Consider the following 15242-nt stretch of genomic DNA (forward strand, 5'->3'; position numbering starts at 1 on the left):
GAAACGTCTTCTTCAAAATCCTGTTTACCTGAAACTCTGCTTTCAAGGAAATATGGACCTGCATTCCTAAGTCTCTGTTTGGTCACACTCTCCAGGATTTTACCATTAACTGTGTAAGTGTTGCCCTGGTTTCCCTTACCAAAATGCAACACCTCACATTTATATAAATTAAACCCCATCTGCGACTTCACAGTCCATTGGCCCCTCTGATCAAGATCCCATTGTAATCTTAGACAATCTTCTTCAATATCTCTGTATTACCAATTTTGCTGTGATCTGCAACTTGCTAACCACACCTCCTATAATAAATGATGAAAAGCAGTGGACCCAGCACCAATCCTTGTGACACACGCTAGTCACAGGCCTCCAGTCTGAAAAACAACCCTCTACCACCACCGTCAAACCAATTTTGTATTCAGTTGGCTAGCTCCCCTAGATTCCATGTGATCTAACCTTGGTAATCAGCCTATCGTTGGGAGCTTTGATGAAGATCTTGCTGAATTGCATTTAGACAACATCTACCACTCTGCCTTCATTGATCTTCTTAAAAAAAACTCAATCAAGTTAGTGAGACATGATTTTCCATGCATAAGGCCATGTTAATTATCCTTCATTAGTCCTTGCCTTTCTAAGTGCAAGTAAATCCTGTCTCTCAGAATCCCCTGCAACAACTTACTCACTATTAATGTCAGGCTCACTAAACTGTAATTTCCTGTCTTTTCTTTACCATCTTTCAGAAATAATGGTACTACATTAGCCAACCTCTAATCTTCCAGCACATTGAAGGTGTGATACTCAATTCCAAAACAAGAATCTTAGATAAAGCCAGTGACTGGTGTGAGGGGAAAAGTTGGCTAAATTTTGTCTAAAGATGAAAAATGATAGCAGTAAATAAAAAGTGGGAACAGCGAATGAAGAATTTCAAGATGTTCAACGAGAATATGTTCCTATTTCTAAGAAAAAAAAACCTCCAATGAGAGAGCATCTGTGGCTTGAATAAAGTTGTGCGTAGACTAAGGAAAGAGGCATCTAATGTTATGTAATATAATAGTAGAGCTAAAGTTTGAGAAAGTTTTAGAAACTAGCAAAGAAACTTAAGTAATTAAAATATCGACTGGGCAAAATTATGACATACCAGGCCATTCTACTATTATGTGCAGTTCTTCAACACAAATTCACTGTAATGTGATTGATGAATTGGAGTCACTGTTTCTAAAGTGCGAACTTTTAAAACGTGTTGGCTGTAATGTGATTACATTGCCAACACTTTAGATGCTGTTTCTAAGCATAACTTTTCTATATTACAAGGTTGCACAAAAACTCAACCATTGTGTTATAGAAGAACTGACTATACTCTAGAGACTAAAAGCTGACAAATCCCTTTGACCAGATGACCTAAGACTCTAGATTTATGAAAGAGATAGCTAAGTTGTACTATAACAATTTTCCAAAATTCCCTAGATTTGAGAATAATCCCTGCAGTATGATTTTAGCAACATTAGCATTGCCTTTCAAGAAAGGAGGGAGAAAAGAAAACTGGGAACAACAGGTCGGTTAGTCTAACATCACATCAGTAACTGGAAAAATGGTGGATTTTTTTTTATTAAACAAGTCTTAGCAATGCTATGATTGTACTATGATTGTCAGATAAAATCAAATTGACTTAATGAAAGAGAAGCCATGTTTGACAAATATCAGTTTCTGAGCACATAATTAGTATATGGATATTAATGCAGATAATAACACACCACACACAACTTTAAAATGCAAGATACAGTCATGTGGTGTTAGGAAGAGGAATATATTGAATGGTAGGTTCCAGACTGAGAAAGCAAAGAGTACATGTGAACAGGACATGTTTCAAGTTTGCAGATTGTGTCTAGGAGAATGCCTCCAAAAATTAGTGCTGGAGTTTCATTCATTTACAATTCTATATCAGGTGATATTGAAGAGAGAGCAAACAAGCATAATTTACATTTGCTAACAATCCAAAGCTATGTGTGGATGTTAGCTGTAAGAAAGACAGAGGCTGCAATGATGTGGTTAGGTTAAGTGAATATGGTGGAAGGCTTACTCTGGAAATGTTGACTCACTCCCACTCTTCAAATGCTGCCTGACCTGATGTGCTTTTCCACTGCCACTCTTCTCTACACTAAGTGAATATGCAACAAAGTGGCAAATGGAGCATTATGTGGGAATGTGTGAAGTTGTTAACTTTGAATCTAAAAATGTACAACAACCATTGTGTTATAGAAAACACTTTAAAAGGTGTGGAGCATCTAATGCTGATGTTCAGAGCCTACGTGCACAAGGAGTATACATATACATGGATTAGATTACAAGTTTGAGGAAGTACTGCTGGAATTGTATACAGATTTGTTTAAGCCAGAATTAGATCAAATATGCTAAATCAAGAGGTGCATTGAAGAAATGAGACTTTCATTTTTTGGCAATAGAATGGCAATAGAAGAAGGGAATTCAATGTGGATAAATGTGAGATGATGCATTTGGGCAGGACAAACAAGGCAAGGGAATACATGATGAACGTTAGGACCCTGGGAATCACTGAGCATCGAGAGGAAAAGTGCTGTGCATGTATACTGGTCCCCTATGATATCAGGACATATGTATAAAGTGTTTAAGAAGGCATGTGGTGTACTTGTATTTATTAGCCAAGGAATGCTGTCATGAGCAAGGAGTTTATGCTGGAACTGTAAATTATTGGTTTGATAATAGCAGAGCATTGATTGCAATTCTGGGATCCACAGTCTAGAAGGTATATGATAACACTGGAGAGGGTGCACCTAAACTGGAGAGTTTCCGTCCTGAAGAGATTGGACAGATTGGTGTTTGTTTCCTTACAGCAGAGGAGATTGAGAGGTGACCCAAATGACATGCATAAAATTGAGGAGCAAACTTAGTAGATACTAAGAAACCTTCCCCTTAATGGAGACATCAATGACCAACGGTCATAGATTTAAGATAAGGGGAAGAAAGTTTAGAGAAGCTATGAGGCAATGCTTTTTCACCCAGATGGTGTTGGGAATCTGGAACCACATAAGGGTGGTGGATTCAGAAACCCTCCTAACATTTAAGTATTTTAGATGTGCACTTGCAATGCCAAGGTATACAAGACTAGGGCTAGAAAATAGGATTAGAATAGTTAGGTGGTTGTGTCCGTGCCAATCAAAACCAATGGGCTGAAAGGCCTTTTTCTGTGACGCAGGTCTGTCTGTGACGCAGGTCTGTCTGTGACGCTTCTAACTGTTTAGTAAGTAGGTTGGGTGGATTTGATATTGAGGTTTCATGTTGCCACAATGATTCAATTTCCTTTGCCTACCAGCTCTTTGACTTTGACATTGAAGTGAAACCACTGTTGGAGGTACTGGTGGGAAAAACTATTGAACAAGCTCTACTAGAGGTTATGGAGGAAGAGGAACTGGCTCACCTGCGCGCTTTGCAACGTGACTTTGAGGAGCTTCGCAATGCTGAGCTTGCAGAAGTACAACGTATGGAAGAGAAGGAGAGACGACACAGAGAGGAAAAGGTATAGGTCATTCCAATATAAGGTTTATTTTGTGAAATACTTTTTGTTTTCGCTCTTTCCAGTCGATATTATATTAGCTATTTTGACAATTCTTAGCGCCCTTTCAGAATCTAATTTTTAAGGTGCTCTCAAAAGAGGACTGGAAAATTCCTGAAGCACAGCTTGAGTGGATCGCACCGTTTGTGAGGAGCATACAGCTGCCACTGAGTGCTGGTCGTGAAGGGAATGAATGTTTAAACTGTTGAATAGGATGCTAGTGTTGCACCTGCAGCAGTTTAACTCCCATCTAGCCAAGAAACTGAAAGTCAACACTTAATAGTAATAAATGATAATATTTATATATTTAACACAATATTATAATAACAAAATACACTACAAGCTAACAATTTAAACTATAAATCTAATAAACTATCTTGTACTTTAACTTAATGCTGGTTGATCATATACAACCACACTAGATCTTGGTCTAGGCAATGATCATCTGGTCATCTTCTCCTGGTGGTCCTGGGATGTCTTCCCTTTAAACTGGTTGGTCTAGAATTAGTGCCCCTGAAAGGTGGTGTTGCAGCGATTCTTACACGATGAAGCGTTCGTGCCTTTTGGGAAGATCTTCGCTGTCCACCAATAGATCAATCAGGTCTCGATCACCCTGATCAATTGGAACCAACCAGGTGTCGACATATCAATGGCAGGATGGTCCTTGGGCATCCATTCTTGGAGATGTTGAGGGCACGTAGGTCAGATAGCCCTTCCCAGATAAAGGTCTGGTAAAAATCTCAATGTTTCTGATTGTCCTGGGGATGGCATTCCAGTCAACTCCATTCAATTCAAATCGAAGTGCATATTCTATTTTCTTCAGTTGCTGAGTCAATGGTATACTATCTGTCTGTTGCTGCAAGCTGTCTGGATTCATCAGTTTGTTTGTTTATTTCATTGTCTTTGAGCACATTCACTTTTGGCTAAGACTTGCCTCAATTTCCCAGCATGCCTCAATTATTGTCCCTTTTTTCCCGATGTCCACCATTCAGAGCAGCCTTTCCAGCCACAGTCCATTCTCTTGATCCTGAATGTGACATGTGATGGATCACATGATGACTGGCATACTTCAGTGTACCATAACTGTTAGGGCAGCACAGTGGTTTAGTGGTTAGCACTGCTGCTTCACAGTGCCAGGGACCCGGGTTCGATTTCAGCCTCAGGCTGTGTGGAGTGTGCACATTCCCCCGTGTCTCCCTGGGTTTCCTCCAGTTGCTCTGGTTTCCTCTCACAATCCAAAGATGTGTGCAGGTCAGGTGAATTGGCCATGCTAAATTGCCCACGGTGTTAAGTGGATTAGTCAGGGTTAAATGTAGGGGAATGGGTCTGGATACGTTACTCTTCGGAAGGTCATTGTGGACTTGGTGGGTCATATGGCCTGTTTCCACACTAAGTAATCTAATGGTGACTGTATGATCATCCACTTAAACAACTAAACTCTTACAAGTAGCATATTGGAAAATCACATCTAACTAGGAACAATCAAACATGATCAAACTATATCCAAATGGAATATCCAAATTCGGACTTAATGGCTAATCAAGCAAGCATGGTAGATTAGAATTATAGACATTGGAGAAACCAAAACAAAAGAAAATCAAACGAACATTATAAAACCGGAGCAAACAGAGATCAAGCAAGGGTCACTGTGTACGAATGAACTAATAATCCAGAGAACATTTTATACAAACAATAGGATAAACGAATATTTATGAGACTAAACAAATATATATTATGTCGCTATAGCTTTTAATAAGCTTGTGGAGGCCATGAGTTGAGTGAGTCTCTATGTTCAGTCTCTGTGATAATTGTCTTCTCCACCAGGCAAATTTGACATTGAGGATGGGTGAGGTGTACCAGGGTGACCAGGATTAACAACACAGACAGATGTGACACAAGGTGGACCCAGGGATGGATTTATACATTGGAGCCCCAGTTCCAGAAATCCTCCCAACACCTTTTATGAATCTCCTGGGGCATCGCTGTCAGAGTGCCAATCCATTTTTTGGGCCATTTGCTAAGCATCCTATCTCGGGGCACCTATTGTTTGAGAATCCTCACCCATGATTTCTATGCTCTGGTAGCAATCATCTGAGCTCCCATTTGTTTTCTTATATACTGCCGGCTGGTTGTTACACCCAAATTATACTTTTATTGGGGTGTACCCATAACACACCATCCTCACATTCGCCTGCGTCCAGTGAGCCAAACCATAATCTGTTCAGTGTTTCTTGTGTGTTGTTTTTCGGGATAATAATCCCGATGAAGTAGATCTTGATTATGTTCCATGTGGTCATAGTTGTCCTGGGCTTGTTATCCTTATCTAATATCTAAATAGTTTAGAACAGGTGTAGTGCATTCACCCTAAACTTCCTCCATTTTTTTGTTAAGGAACAGGAACCACATATGGAATGTTAATTTGAGTTTAGGTGACTGGTAAATTCCAACCTCGGTTTCCAGTGATGGGAGTTTGTAGGTTTAAACGGCCTGAATATGGACTGGGTGTGAAAAAAACAATTGAAATGAGGCAATCATTATGGCCAACAAACTAAATGTGAAGAAGTGGTCATTGTGACCCATGAATGAAATATGAAGATAAGACTACCCTAGGCCATTGTGACGATGGGGCAGATTCTGATATGGAGATTATATCCAATGAATGACCAAATATAACCTGGTTAATCCCATCATTGCATACAGGAATTTGAGTTGGTCCTACTGGGACTATAGAGAGGTGTGAAAGTGCATATCAGTTCAGACCATCAAACAGTGACTTTGTGCCTTGGGTGGCTACCAGAAGCTGTTACATTATCTGGATGAATGGTTTAATGCATTCATTAAACAGGCACCCAACAGGCTCATCAGTTTGTCATCTTCTGCCTGGGGTCTTGGACGTAATGTAGCCTCCCTATTGCCATGTCCATGGTCTATCACTCCCTCTAGTGGTGGTGCCCTAAATGTTGGACATTTCATTCTGACCACCTGGTTCAGTTTGTTTTTCCCTGGTTTGTACTAATCTTTTAGTATTGTTGTGTAACCATGTTGTGGATATGCCATCTGGGGTCTGAGTTATAAGGACTTGGGGTCTTCGACTTCCTTGTCTATCAGAGAGTAATTGGAGAGTTCTGTTGGGAGTATGTAACACATCCATGCTGTCAGTCACTACCAATTTGTTCCAATCTGTTAGAGTCCTCGGCACGGTGGCTCAGCAGTTAGCACTGCTGCCTCACAGTGCAGTGCAGTGCAGTGCCTCACCCAGGTTCAATTCCAACCTTGGGTGACTGTCTGTCTGTGTGGAGTTTGCACATTCTCCCCGTGTCTGCGTGGGTTTCCTCCGGATGATCCGGTTTCCTCCCATAGTCCAAAGATGTGCAGGTTAGATGAATTGGCCATGCTAAATTGTCCATAGTGTTAGGTGCATTAATCAGAGAGAAATGGGTCTGGGTGGGTTACTCTTCGGAGGGTCAGCGTGGACTTGTTGGGCCTAAGGGCCTGTTTCCATGCTTTAGGGAATCTAATCTAATCCATTAAGTCACTGAGATCATCTGGGGGTCCCTTAGGCATTGAAGCTGCAGTCAGTGAAAGGGATGGGAGAGTATAAATTTTGTCAGGAGTGCAATCTGACTGAGATGATATTTGTCAGTGGTTTCCTTGGTCTGGGCTAATCTTGGTCTTGTCACTTGCTGTTGTCACAGTGTCATCCACCATACACATCTAAAGGTGGTGAGAGCAGCTGTGTTAAGTGCCATAGGCTTTTAATTTGTTTACATGGTACCAGCTGGTCTTTCCTGTGACTAGTAGAACCATGTAAACTGAAGAGCTTGCCTTATCCACCACAATTTGGGGACTTGAGTATTTAGATTAGATTCCCTTCAGTGTGGTAACAGGCCCTTTGGCCCAATAAGTCCACACTGCCCCTCTGAACAGTAACCCACACAGACCCATTCCTTACCCTATATTTATACCTCAACTAATGCACCTAACACTATGGGCAATTTAGCATGACCAATTCACCTGGCCTGCACATCTTTTGGATTGTGGAAGGAAACCGGAGCACCGAAACTCATGCAGACTTGGGGAGAATGTGCAAACTCCACACAGACAGTCACCCCAGGTGGGAATTGAACCCGGGTCCCTGGTGCTGTGAGGCAGCAGTGCTAACCACTGAACCACCGTGCTGCCCCAGCTGGAGAGGAATTTGTGAATTGTGTAAAGGAAATTTTCTGATTATCTAGTCTAAATGTTCTTGAAATCTTGCTGCATGCAGACTGCTTCAGTGTCTGAGGAGGTGTGATTTTTACTGAATACTTCACAATCATCAACAAACATCTCAGTGATCTTCTGATGCCAGAAGGTAATTTAGACAGCTGAAGATAGTCAGTCCAAAGAAAATGCACTGAAGAACATATATAATGATATGTGGTTGAAATAGAAATCTAGAGACTGAACATGAGAAATTCCAGCTGTAAAACTTGAAGTTCACCTAATAAATTTGGAGTTAAGTTGTTTGTCTCAGGACTACAATCCAAATGTTGCAATCCAAAATCCAACTCATTCACTCCTATCCTTCATGGTAGGAAATTTATAACACAGATCTGCGTGCAGCAGAAGTATCCTAAATGTAGCTAAGTAATCACACAATTAAGGCTGTAAAGCAAACTTTTGTATCCAGTTATGAATGGTACAATAATTGAATAAATAACCACAGGAGAAGACTTCACAATAGTAACAAATTCATGGTGGTTGGCAGCACTTAAACTTCTATGAAATGCCTAACATGTTTCTCTGTTAAAAGTGCCATATAAATGTGATTTGTCACAAATGCCAAATAATCCTGAAGTAGTTATTGAGTTTTATATTAGCTGCAAAGTTTTAATTTATGTAATAAGTCCTTACAAGACTGGATGTTGTACGTATGGATAATCACCACAGTGACAATGAAAGTTCATGGAAGAGTAGAGTGGTGTATTGTACCTCAGCATAATTTTGCTTAAAGATAAGCAAGTGGAGTGAACCAAGTCAGGGTTCCTGGCATCTCCAGCAATGGGGCCATTGCTGGAGATTTCCTGGCTATGATTCAAAAGTCAAGAATGGGATAAAATAAGGGCAGGTCCACTCAGTTGGACAGAAAAAAAGAGGTATTGGAAGAACATAATGCTTCAGTAGCTACAGAACGTGCAAGAAGGACCAGCAAAGCTAGTGCATCTTGGTAATAGTTGCAGAAGATGTTTTTTATGACTTTGATTGGACCCATATTTGGGGTAAAAACCTGATGCATGTAACAGCAGTCCTGTAGCTTTCACCTTCTACGCAGCATACTTGATCTGAGGTACCGGATAACGTAAGATATCCTGTTGCTGGTCTTCAACCAACGAGGCTCTAACGTGATACTGAGAATTATGCAGAAGTAATTCTAGTTTTCTCATTTTCAGTTCATTACCACTGCTTGCACTAATGTGTACCTTGGGGATAGTAAGGACTGCAGATCCTGGAAAGTCAGTAGATAAAGTGTGGAGCTGGAAAAAGCACAGCAGGTCAAGCGGCATCAGAGGAACAGGGGAGTCAACGTTTCCGATCAGAACCTTTCATCAGTCCTGATGAAAGGTTCTAACTTGAAACATCGACTCCCCACTCCTCTGATAGTGTTGACCTGTTTTGCTTTTCTCAGCTCCACTTTATCCACACTTTATCCACTGTGTATCTTCCATATTGTCAACTCACCTTGTTAATAAATGTTAATCCACTGTAGTTCTTTGTTAGTACGATAACTGTGGCAAAGATAGTCAATATATTTATCAACAAGTATAGTACTGATGTTTCATTAAGTAATATTTGAGTACTATGTGGTATTTTACAGAAACGTCGCATGGCACAACAGCAGGAAGTGCTAAAGAAGGAAAAGGACACTTCAGATAAGATTGCAGCCCGTGCATTTGCCCAAACATATTTAGCTGACCTAATTCCTACAGTTTTCACTACTCTTCGGGATAATGGTTACTTCTATGACCCTGTGGAGAGAGGTTTGCCTTTAACAAATTTTATAGTCACACTAATCTTTGCAAAGAAATGTTGCTTAAATTTATTCTTCTAACAAATAGATTCAGTTTGGGAATTATTAATCTCTTTACTTTGTTACTCCTTTTGCATCTTCCCTTCCTGTGAGTGCCCTCCCTTATTCTGTTTCTTCTGTTTCTCCTTCCCCCATACTGAAACTGGCCCTGCCTTTATTTCACTGTCACTGCAAATGCTCTGCTGTTCCACATCCCATCCCCGCCATAAAAACAAAATCTCATTTTCTATCAAGTATTGTACTATGTTTCTCATCAGGATGATGTGTTCACTGCTTCCATCTTTTGCCTATGTAATGAGTACCTCTAATCATTGGTAATGTTAACTATTTAAAATTATTTTCTCTTTATTTTAAGCTCGTGTAGGCCATTTGGCCCATCAACCTTGCTCCAGCCTTCAGTAAGATCACAGCTAATCCGACATTCCTCCTCGTCATCATTCCTCGACTTTCTCTCCCCTTTCCTTGCAACCCTTAATTCCCCTAACCAATCAAGAATCTATCCACTTTGGCCTTGGATATACACAACAAGTCTGTGCACACATTTCTCTATGGCAAGAAGTCCCAAAAATGCTCAACTGTCTGAAAGAAGAAATTTCTCCTCATCTCAGTCAGCACTCAAGACGTGGTCTCACAAGCACCTTGTACAGTTGCAGTATGGGTGGCCAATTCTCATACTCCAACCCTCTTAAGATAAAGGCCACCATAATATTAGTATTCCTAATTGCCTGCTGTGTGTTTTATGCACAAATGCCCCCAAGTCCCTTTTGTTTTGCAGCTTTCTGCAGTATTTTTCTCCATTTTAAATTATACTCTGTTCTATGTTTTCCCTTCCAAAATGAATACCTTCACATTTTCCCACATTATACTCCCAACTGCATACTTTTCGTCCAGTTCCTTAACCTATTAATATCTCACTGTTAGCTGTCTGTTTCCTTCTTACAACCTGTCCTATTTTTGTGTCATTTTCAAATTTGGCTACAGAACATTGACTTCCTTCTCCAAATCATATATAGTAAACAGTTGTTGTTCCAGCACTAACCACTGTCAAATCGGGGTCACCAATCTAAAGAAGAACCCCTGATCCCTACTGTCTATTTTCTGCCTATTAGCCAATTCTTTATGCATGCCAGTATATAACCTCCAACTCCATGAGTTCTTATTTTATGACTAAATCTTTTGTGAGGTATCTTGTCAATCGCCTTCTGAAGTCCAAATACAATACATCTACTGGTTTCCCTCTATCCATTCTGGTTGAGACTTCTCCATAAAATGCTAATAAATTATTCTGACATAATTTCCCTTATACACTTAATTAGATTATGATTTTCCGCATGTTCTGCTTTTACTTCCTTAATAATTGATTTCAATACTTTCCCAGCACTTGATGTTTGGCCACTCGGCTTATGTTTACCTACTTTTTGCCTCCCTTCCGAATGAAAGGATGTGTCACATTGGTACTTTTCCAACCTCTGGTACTTCTCTGGAGTCCAAGGACCTTTGGAACAGAGAAGGCTGAGGGGTGATATTATTGAGGTATACAAAATTGTGAGGGGTAGAAGATAGAACCTGTTTCCCTTGGCAGACAATTCAAAAACCAGGAGTCACAGATTCAAGCTAAATGGCAGAAGGATTGGAGGGGATATGAGGAAAAACATTTTCATGCAACAGCTGTCTAGAATTTGCTGCCTGAGTTGCTGGTGGAGGCAGAGACCTTAAAATCTTTTTCAAAAAGTACTAGGATCTGCAGCTAGATCAGCAGGGCTATAGGCTGTGTGCAAGAAGATGGGATTAGAAAGGGCATCTAGATGTCTTTGAATCATAGAGTAAAGAGATGTACATCACGGAAACAGACCCTTCGGTCTAATTCGTCCATGCCGACCAGATATCCTAATCGTATCTAGTCCCATTTTGCCAGCACTTGGCCCTTATTCCTCTAAACCCTTCCTATTCATATAACCATCCAGATACCTCTTAAATGTTATAATTGTGCCAACCTCCATCACTTCCTCTGACAGCCCATTCCATACCCGCACCACCCTCTGCATGGAAAGGTTGCCCTTTAGGTCTCTTTTAAATTTTTCCCCTCTCATCCTAAACCTATGCTCTCTAGTTCTGGATTCCCCCACCCCAGGGAAAAGATCTTGTCTATTTATCCTATCCCTCATGATTTTATAAACCTCTATATGTTCACCCCTCCGCCTCCAATGCTCCAGGGAAAACATCCTATTCAACCTCTCCCTGTAGGTCAAATCCTCCAACCCTAACAACATCTTTAAATTTTTACTGAACCCTTTCAAATTTCACATCATCTGTCCTATAGGAAGAGACTAGAATTGCACACAATATTCTCAAAGTTGCAGGCTATTCTGATGGAGGTGGACACCTTTGCTGATCTGACTGAGCTTAGGGAACACCACTTGAGTTAAGACAATTGCATAGCCTCACTCCTGTTCAGAAGGACTCTACGTTGACCCACAGAAAAACCCCAAAACAAAGCCAAGCCTCAGCCAAACATTTAAAATTTTTTTCAGTATCTGGGCCAGCAAGCCATTGTAGTTGCTGCTGGCATGTGGACTCTAGACAGCTAAAGAGTCCTACAAAACCTAAATTGAATAAGGAGAGTTCATATCCTGGAAACTCCACCTACAGCTGACTTGGAATGTTTGAATTGCTGAACAACATCCAAATTAGAACCAATCAAAATAAATTCTGGCTAAATGGTCATCTGATTTTAATGGAGGATGATACCGGTGTGGCCATATCCGTGGTCGCAGAACCAGTTTTTAAACAAATTTCACTCTGGACTTCAGCCCTTAAATTTGCAAAAGACCTTGCTTAGACTAAAATCCTAAACTAGGAAACCGTTACAGATTAATGGTACAACTTCAGTTCCAGTTTCTTATGAGAAGCAGCTGATGCAGTTACCAGTGATTGAAGTAAAAAGCTTGGACTCAAGCTTGAATTTGGTTGAGGAAGATTCACCTTGGTTGATTTTCAATTTTCAATTAGAAAACTGGGTGGCATGGTGGTTAGCACTGCTGCCTCACAGCATCAGAGACCCGGGTTCAATTCCCGACTCAGGCGACTGACTGTGGAGTTTGCACATTCTCCCCGTGTCTGCATGGGTTTCCTCCGGGTGCTCCGCTTTCCTCTCACAATCCAAAAATGTGCAGGTTAGGTAAATTGGCTTGGCCATGCTAAATTGCCCATAGTGTTAAGTGTAGGGGAATGGGTCTGGGTGGGTTGCGCTTCGGTGGGTCACTGTGGACTTGTTGGGCCGAAGGACCTGTTTCCACACTGTAAGTAATCTAATTAATCTAATCTAAAATGACTGCCTGAGTAAAGTCCAAATTAAATACCTGGAATTCTTCAGGGAAGGTCTAGGGATTATTAGAGGCGCCAGGGCCACGTTTCATGTTGATCAGGAGGCAAGACCTGCCTAGTGCCACTTGCCTTATGGGCAAAAGTAGAGGCAGAAATCAGAAGGCCGGAAAGTAAAGGAATCATCAAACCAATCCAATTTGTGGAATGGGCAGCACTGGTCATACGAAGTTTGGAGCCCGACAGGTCAGTTTGCCTTTGTGGGGATTTTAAACCAACTGCTAAGCTGCTTTTCTCAGCTGGAGGCTCACAAATCCTCCCTCAGAGGATTTTGTACACAAAGCTGGACATAAGCCACACTTACTTGCAATTGTGTTTAGACAAGGATTCCCAGACGTGTCTTACAATTAATACTCAAAAGAGCTTGTTCAAATTTATGAGACTGCCATTTGGTGTATCATTAGCCTGTTCAATTACACCCATTGGAAGATAAAGTGAGGGCAATCAAAGGTGCCCCAGCTCTCAACTGTCTAGGAGCTTAAGTCATTTCTTGGGCTAGTAAATTATTATGGAAAGTATATATATAAAACCTGGTCTCCATCCTGACACCTATGATTCAAGTCCTAAAAGAAAGGGTCAGCCCTGGAAATGGCCTCATGGACAGGCCCTAGCTTTCAGTTAAGTAAAGAAACAGGTATCATCCTCATAGGTTTTGGCAAAACCTATGATTCCAAGAAAGATCTGGTATTACTATGTGATGTCTCCTTGTCTGGTATCGGGGTGACATTAGTTTGTAGATGTCCCAATGGAGAGGAAAACCCAATAGAGTATGCATCCAAGACTTTGGATAATGCAGAGCATAAATATGCCCAGATAGAAAAAGAAGGATTGGCAATCTTATTTGAAGTGAGGAAGTTCCACCAATACCTTTATGGATGAAAATTTGTGATAATCACTGACCACAATACCCTACTGATTTGCTTAGAGAGGGCAACGCAGTGCCATTTATAAGTTTTGAGCCACATTCAGTGGTGGACTCTAATGCCAAATGCTTATAATTAATTACAAGCTAGAACACCATCCCGGAGGCCGAGTTGCAAGTGCATTGAGCCGCCTGTTAGCAGATACACAACCAGTAGTCCTTCCAGTGGAAGAGACTACATTCATCTATGTTCACTTTGACCTCTTTCTTTTTATATTCCTTGCAAGTTTGCCCTTGTAATTTATTTTCTCTGCCTTTATTATCTTTTTAGTTCTCCTTTTGGACTCTATATTTATATTTTCTGGACTCACTCCCAGTCACAGCTGACAATATCAGACTTTGGACACAGAAAGACTCAGTTCTTTCAAAACTGCAAGAACTGGTGGTGATGAGGGAAACCAAAGGGCTAATTCAAGGACAACTTGAATTGACAGCGTTTTGGACCTAAAGAGACCAGCTCATGGTAGAGCACGGTCTATTGTTATGGAGCACAAGAGTTACTGTCCCGAGACGACAAGGTCATGACCAAATACTGACAGAACTCCACCAGGGCTATTCAGGGGTTTCCAACATAATGAGGTGGCCAGGTTTTAATGCAGATCTAGCCAGATTGGTGGGGCAGGGCCATGAGTGAAAACATCAACAGAAATTACCAGCAGCAGCTCACCCACATCCATGGGAATAGCCCGATAAACCTTGGACTTGATTGAACATTGACTATGCAGATCCTTTCATGGGTTCAATGTTCTCAGTCGTGGCAGATGCCCGGTCAATGTGGTTGGATGTTCATAGGGTCCGATCAACAAACATTGGGACAATGATAGAAAAATTGCATGTTCCGGAAGTTTGAATCATAGATAATGGGACATTATTTACCAGCAGGGAATTTGGGTATTTCCTAAAGTCAAATGGGATTTGAAATACAACAACACCTCCATATACCCAGCATCCAATGGCCTGGCAGAAAGAGCAATCCAAAATTTGAAGGCTGACTTAAAGAAATAGCCTCCAACCTTGCTAAATACCAAGCTGTCACGGTTCCTATTTGATTATAGGACCACCACATATGCAGCTGCAAGGATAGCACCGGCAGAATAGCTAATGGCTAGAAGACCACACACCAGTTTAAGGCTGATCTTCCTGGACTTGGGACAGGAGGGTAAAATAGCATCAGGAACGCCAGTGCCAAACACAAGACTCTGCCAAGTGAGAGAGACAGTTTGATACAGGGGACCAAGTTTGGTGGAAGAATCACCAATGTGATCCTGCAGGGGTCATAGTCAACA

General features: G+C 41.1%; 1 protein-coding gene and 1 long non-coding RNA gene across 2 annotated transcripts in view; one reads left to right on the plus strand and one right to left on the minus strand.

Annotated features, from left to right (window-relative positions):
* The window catches only part of rsph3 (radial spoke head 3), an 82120-nt gene that overhangs the window by 39728 nt on the left and 27150 nt on the right, over positions 1 to 15242 (plus strand). Inside the window, exons 5-6 of the mRNA XM_072581083.1 lie at positions 3344 to 3547; positions 9441 to 9603. Of these exons, the coding sequence (XP_072437184.1) occupies positions 3344 to 3547; positions 9441 to 9603 (367 nt within the window). The remainder of the gene's footprint in view (positions 1 to 3343; positions 3548 to 9440; positions 9604 to 15242) is intronic.
* The window catches only part of LOC140483119 (uncharacterized), a 62273-nt gene that overhangs the window by 32373 nt on the left and 14658 nt on the right, over positions 1 to 15242 (minus strand). The gene's annotated exons all lie outside the window — the stretch shown is intronic.

The sequence above is a fragment of the Chiloscyllium punctatum genome, chromosome 11, assembly GCF_047496795.1.
Source record: "Chiloscyllium punctatum isolate Juve2018m chromosome 11, sChiPun1.3, whole genome shotgun sequence".
Classification (NCBI taxonomy): Eukaryota; Metazoa; Chordata; class Chondrichthyes; order Orectolobiformes; family Hemiscylliidae; genus Chiloscyllium; species Chiloscyllium punctatum.